Genomic DNA, 5,076 nt, shown 5'->3' on the forward strand with positions numbered 1-5,076 from the left:
AGACGACCAAGAATCTTGTCGGTCAACTGGTGGCCCCCCATTATCATTCTCTTCTTGCCTTTCCATTATTATTCCATCAGAAAAGGGAGTTAGGGATTCACAGTCTTCCCAAAATAAGTGAAATTGTGAAAGGAAATTACATCACTCAATCAATGCTGTCTATATGGTTATTTTTCACACTTTTATTATTAAACTTAGTTTATATAAATAAAAAGAAAATCCTACGTTACCTAGGTTAACACCTCAAGAAAGACCGGGATAAATGTATAAACTTATATTACAGTCGTGATATAAATTAAAATTGTAGAGCTCCATGGCAGTGTAACCAAACCATCCTTTATGAGCAACCAAGAAGAGAAGAAAAACAAGTTTTTTACTTTTTATTTTTTATTCGTCCTTAGATGGAGTCTTGTTAGGCTCGTCTGCTAAGTCAAATTTGTGGCATAAGCTGTAAATGTATAAAACATTATTATAAATTAGTTAATTAGTTAGAAACCACTCTAAAATAGTCACCTAAGTATGGCTACAACAGCGAGAAAGCAGGACATGCCTCCTCCTGGTGGATTTCGACCAATAAATTATGAAAGAATCAAAGCTAGAACCTATTTTTCAGGTAAGCCCAGCTTACTATTTATTTTGACCAGGGGTAATTTCTGTTGGTTAAAATATTGAAATAAATCACAATGCTCGAAAATAAAGAAACTTCATTTGCCACTATATAAAAATCATAATAACTTAATAACAAATCAATCATATAACTTAACTTCCTTTGGCGTTAAAGTTTAACTCACTTGTTAGCCATGTTAGATTAAAAACACTCCCTGTTGATAAGGCCTAAATTTATAACACTTTAGTTTAAAATGGTGATCGTCAATCAACCTAACAAAATAGCATTGCATTGTGGTGGGTATGTGTAAGGTTGGGATGGACAGCCAATTGTGGTGGGAGAGGTAGGCCTAGGCCTTTCTAGAGAGGCACTGTTCCTTGTCGCCATAAATACCTCGAGCTCAATGGTATGGCTCTAGATTTGCGAATGACACTACTTACCATCTTCTCACCTGGAGCAAACCCTACCCTAGCACTAGAGACGGCTGACATTCAGTTCAATGAAGCGAAACACTGGTTTGAGGCTAATAAACTAGAACTGAATGAAGACAAGACGCAGAGACTTATTTGTACTCTCAGTCATCACGTACTAAGATGTAACCAGTGTAAATCTTCTTGGTTTTTCAATTGATCCAAAACTTGCTTGGGATAACTTAACCTAAACACATATAACTTAATCAGTTTGTAAAAGACTGTCCAGAGTGATCCATCTACTTCGAAAGTTGACAAGGCTTGTCAGCTAACCTTAACTTATTTTCTTGTAGTGTATCCACGCTCTTTTCCATTGTATTTTAAGCTATGGTCTCCTACTCTGGGGCCATGCATCATGCCAAGAAATTTCAATTTACAGAAAAAACGGTAGGCCTACCTACATTTTTTAAAGATTTGATCATTAAGTTTCAAACCTCTGTTAGCCCCGGAATTTTAACCATCTAGTTCTACATCAATACATTTTTATGTCAGCTGCCCATGTGAAGCCAAATCTACACAAATTCCCTAGGTACAAGAAATATCTTACTGTACATAGCCATAGTACAAGACAAAAACTCTGACCTGGACATACCCTTCTGCAGGCTGTCAAAAACCAAAAACTCGTTCCCAACGCTTGCCCTGAAGATTTACAACCACCTGCCAACTTTAATCGAAAACCAAGAGGAAACGGCCTTTTTTGTACTGCCCTGAATAATTTGTTAAGAGAAAAGCCATGCTACAGCCTACAAGATTATCTTAATGAGAAACTTAGAAGTACGGTACACTCCTGATTAACCGAGGTTGTTGGGACCGAGACTACTTTGGTTACCGAGAATCTCGGATAATACGGAGGTGTCTTAGATTCTGAGGCTAGGCGTTACGGTACCACTATCACATTAGGAAGTCAAAGACTTGTAAAGTAGGCTATGTTTTAATAACAATGCATAACTTAGTGAATACAAAATGATTAATAATTGATATTTTAATAGAAAATGTATTTAAGTAAAGACAGTGTTAAGTTATTAAGGGAAACAATAACTCAAACACGCTTAACACTTCTTAAATTGTCTAAGAAAAACTTTAACTACCGGTACACAGTATTTAAATTATGCCAAGCCAAAACTTCAGGTTTAAATAAAAACACAATAAAGTGGACTAAAGTTATTAAAGTATCTATAACATTTTTTTTGTTTGAGTTTTACTTGAACTAGGCGCCTACAGTTTGAACAATTTTCAGGCCCTCAAATGTTCCTTGGCTTTTTTGGAATAACTGCTGCAGCATCCTACCTTTATATCAAGGGATACAAAAACCAGATCCGGCAACAGGTTGAAGTGCGAAGCTCACTATTTGCCATCCTACCTGTGATGTTTGCAGAGCGAGATAGAGCGTAAGTCTTATTTACATAAAAAATATATTTTATTTTGTATGTTTTTCATGCCAATTGCCAATGATATTTTTTAACGTTTTGAAAGGGAACGGTCCAAACCCTTACGTTACCATTGAAGCTGTTAGGCAAAACTCACATTAACTTAGATAAGAAGATAATTATGCCACTGTAATAGCTAATAGCATTGTTAGGTCTATGATACTGATTGAGATCAGCTTGTTTTGTATCTCACTCGATAAAGACAAAAGTGTGAATAATGTACTGAACTCAGTCTATTTATAATGAAGTTTAATACCGTAATGACTTTGTTGACTGCTGATACCAAAAATTCATATAATTATTTTTAGAGGAAATTTTCAAAACAGAAACAAACTTTAGTAAAACAATTATACAATAAAAATAAATAATGAGTTGAACTAAACTTAATAGGTATGTATTAAGCCTACAGTACCAGTTACCGTGATACATAACTTAAAATAACAATCAAAGTGGTGCTAGTCGATGTTCAAGTAGGCTAAAAATATAATAAAAGTTAAGCAATTTGCAGAAACATTGTCCCTCTCATCACAAAGCTAAATACCCTATTCCAAGTTATAGTAATCTAGAATATTAAGTCCAGCTTACCCGCCTGGAAAGTTAGTAAACTTGATGGGCAATTGATCACTATGACTCATTGTTTCAAGTTTCAACCTCATCATATTTATTTTTTTCTGATCTGTGACCGGTTCTCACTTTAGTTTACGGGATTTTGGAGAATACTACAATTTTCAGTTGGTCTTAGAATAGTATTATTTTCCCAAGTATTATTTTTCCTTGTATGATAAAATGAACTATAACAGTACAGTAGGCACAGTTAGTCTGGGCGCGCGGACCCTTGTGTACTAACCGTCCCTCACGCCAAAGCCATGAAGACAGCGCTGAACAACCTCAGAGAGCTGTGTGGGCCAGATGTTTTTGGAAATGAGCAATAAACACTCCATCCTACACCCCCCGCCCTAGCGCGGCCGTGCGCCCAGACAGCTGCGACTACTGTATTTAGTATGACGAAAGTAGTGCTCTCCATGTGACGGTGGTTTAGTGGCAGCAACTAACCTAGTTCCATAAGTAGTTGCTGGACTCTATTAAGCTCCTAGCTCTTTCAGTTGTTAAAACCAAATATTCTACAGTCAAGTTAACTGAATGAAATACAGTTGTAGCTTTTTCTGAAGGCTCTTTTGTCTAACAGATTCCTCAAGCAGCTCAAGGTCAATCGAGATCTAGAAGCTGATCTGATGAAGAACGTTGAAGGTTGGGAAGTAGGTACATACTACGGAGAGCCCATCTACAAGACCAAGGACCCCGACTACCTCATAGAGCCTCGCATCCGAGAGTACTTCATCCACAGCAGCTGGAAAGACGCTTCAAAACGTATCGACATCCGTCACGAGGGCTAGGTCAGTGAGGCTTTTATTAGTTCTTTTATCGATTTAACTATAATTTTGTCAAAACTTGGTTCGGTAGAACCCTTTAAATCCTCAACCACGGGACTGAGCTCCTGGCTTCCTGATACTACCCGATGAACCTAAAACCGAAAGCCTAATCTAATAAAACTACTCGCTATGTGTTTGCCTAATCAATAATCGTAGTTAAAATCAGTGTTTAGCCATTAAAATTTAGTCATTTGTAAAAATAGTTGTTTAGAGGTTACGTTTTCGTTTATAACCTCTCATACCCACTTTTTGTGATACAACGACTCTGTATCAACCCACTCACATCAATGTATAATCAAGTAAATTGTTCATAACAGCTGATAAGTTGACGTTTGTAATATTACAATTTTACTTCTATTCTCTCAATCCTTGAACCTCATTAGTTCCTTACTCGTTTTATTAAGTAGAACAACTAAGCTGCTAAGTAAATAAACAATGCATCAAGTGATTTTTTAATTTTAAAAACTGAACAGAAAGGGCTAGTTTAAAAAACCGGTACAATAACAACGTAGGTAAAAATTATTACCTTTCATAAATAACATTATTTACCATTTTTCAGATTTGAAGCCAGTAAACGTAGAAGTACAAACCAAGAAAATGTAGAACTACTAAACATAATCTTGAGGGTTCTTATAATTAAGAAAACAAATGTAAATAGCCTGTTCTTGAATTAAAAATGTTTACAAAATTGTTCTGTAAATTTTTTTACCTATTTATATCATTTATGTATTTGAATTTAAGTAAAAATTTTTGATGGTCAGTTTATTATATTTACTCAAGTGTGTCTGTATTCCTTGGTTAATAATCCCCTATTAATCCTACAAACTGGCCTGGGGTCTTGGAAAGACAGCAGCGTAAAAAATGTTGCCCCACCAAGTAAAGTTCTTTTTTAGAGGCTACATTAGTGAGTGAAATTTCCAATCAAGTTACAGATATGCTTTTGAGGGTGAGCGTTCCAAACCCATAAGCCTGTAATCTTTTCTAAAAATTTAGGGCTCATGTAGCAAAGTCAAAGTCGGAGTCTCTAATCACTATGCTAGAAACTCATTAAAATACTAAATATGATAAAATGCTAATACAAAAAAACCTAGGTTTACTACACATTTTATTTTTACTTTCAACGGTATCTCCAAATCATTTAT

General features: G+C 35.6%; 1 protein-coding gene across 1 annotated transcript; it reads left to right on the forward strand.

Annotated features, from left to right (window-relative positions):
• The first annotated feature begins 402 nt into the window (after nucleotides 1–402).
• Nucleotides 403–4,624, forward strand: LOC129003681 (NADH dehydrogenase [ubiquinone] 1 alpha subcomplex subunit 13-like). Its single transcript, XM_054431979.1, has 4 exons — nucleotides 403–613; nucleotides 2,315–2,465; nucleotides 3,691–3,898; nucleotides 4,494–4,624. Exons 1-3 carry the CDS (start codon nucleotides 520–522, stop codon nucleotides 3,896–3,898), a joined length of 453 nt encoding a protein of 150 aa, XP_054287954.1. The 5' UTR covers nucleotides 403–519; the 3' UTR covers nucleotides 4,494–4,624.
• Nucleotides 4,625–5,076: the final 452 nt, after the last annotated feature.

The sequence above is a fragment of the Macrosteles quadrilineatus genome, unplaced genomic scaffold (assembly GCF_028750875.1).
Source record: "Macrosteles quadrilineatus isolate MER2022 unplaced genomic scaffold, UCM_ALF_1.0 Scaffold_9__3_contigs__length_116548681, whole genome shotgun sequence".
Classification (NCBI taxonomy): Eukaryota; Metazoa; Arthropoda; class Insecta; order Hemiptera; family Cicadellidae; genus Macrosteles; species Macrosteles quadrilineatus.

What these genes read in the sequence shown, in the direction of transcription:
- LOC129003681 (XM_054431979.1), top strand. Translation starts at nt 520, where the DNA reads ATGGCTACAACAGCGAGAAAGCAGGACATGCCTCCTCCTGGTGGATTT. An exon ending in AGCTAGAACCTATTTTTCAG is followed by an intron (nt 614 to 2,314) that starts GTAAGCCCAGCT and finishes AACAATTTTCAG; the next exon opens with GCCCTCAAATGTTCCTTGGC. An exon ending in TTTGCAGAGCGAGATAGAGC is followed by an intron (nt 2,466 to 3,690) that starts GTAAGTCTTATT and finishes TTTGTCTAACAG; the next exon opens with ATTCCTCAAGCAGCTCAAGG.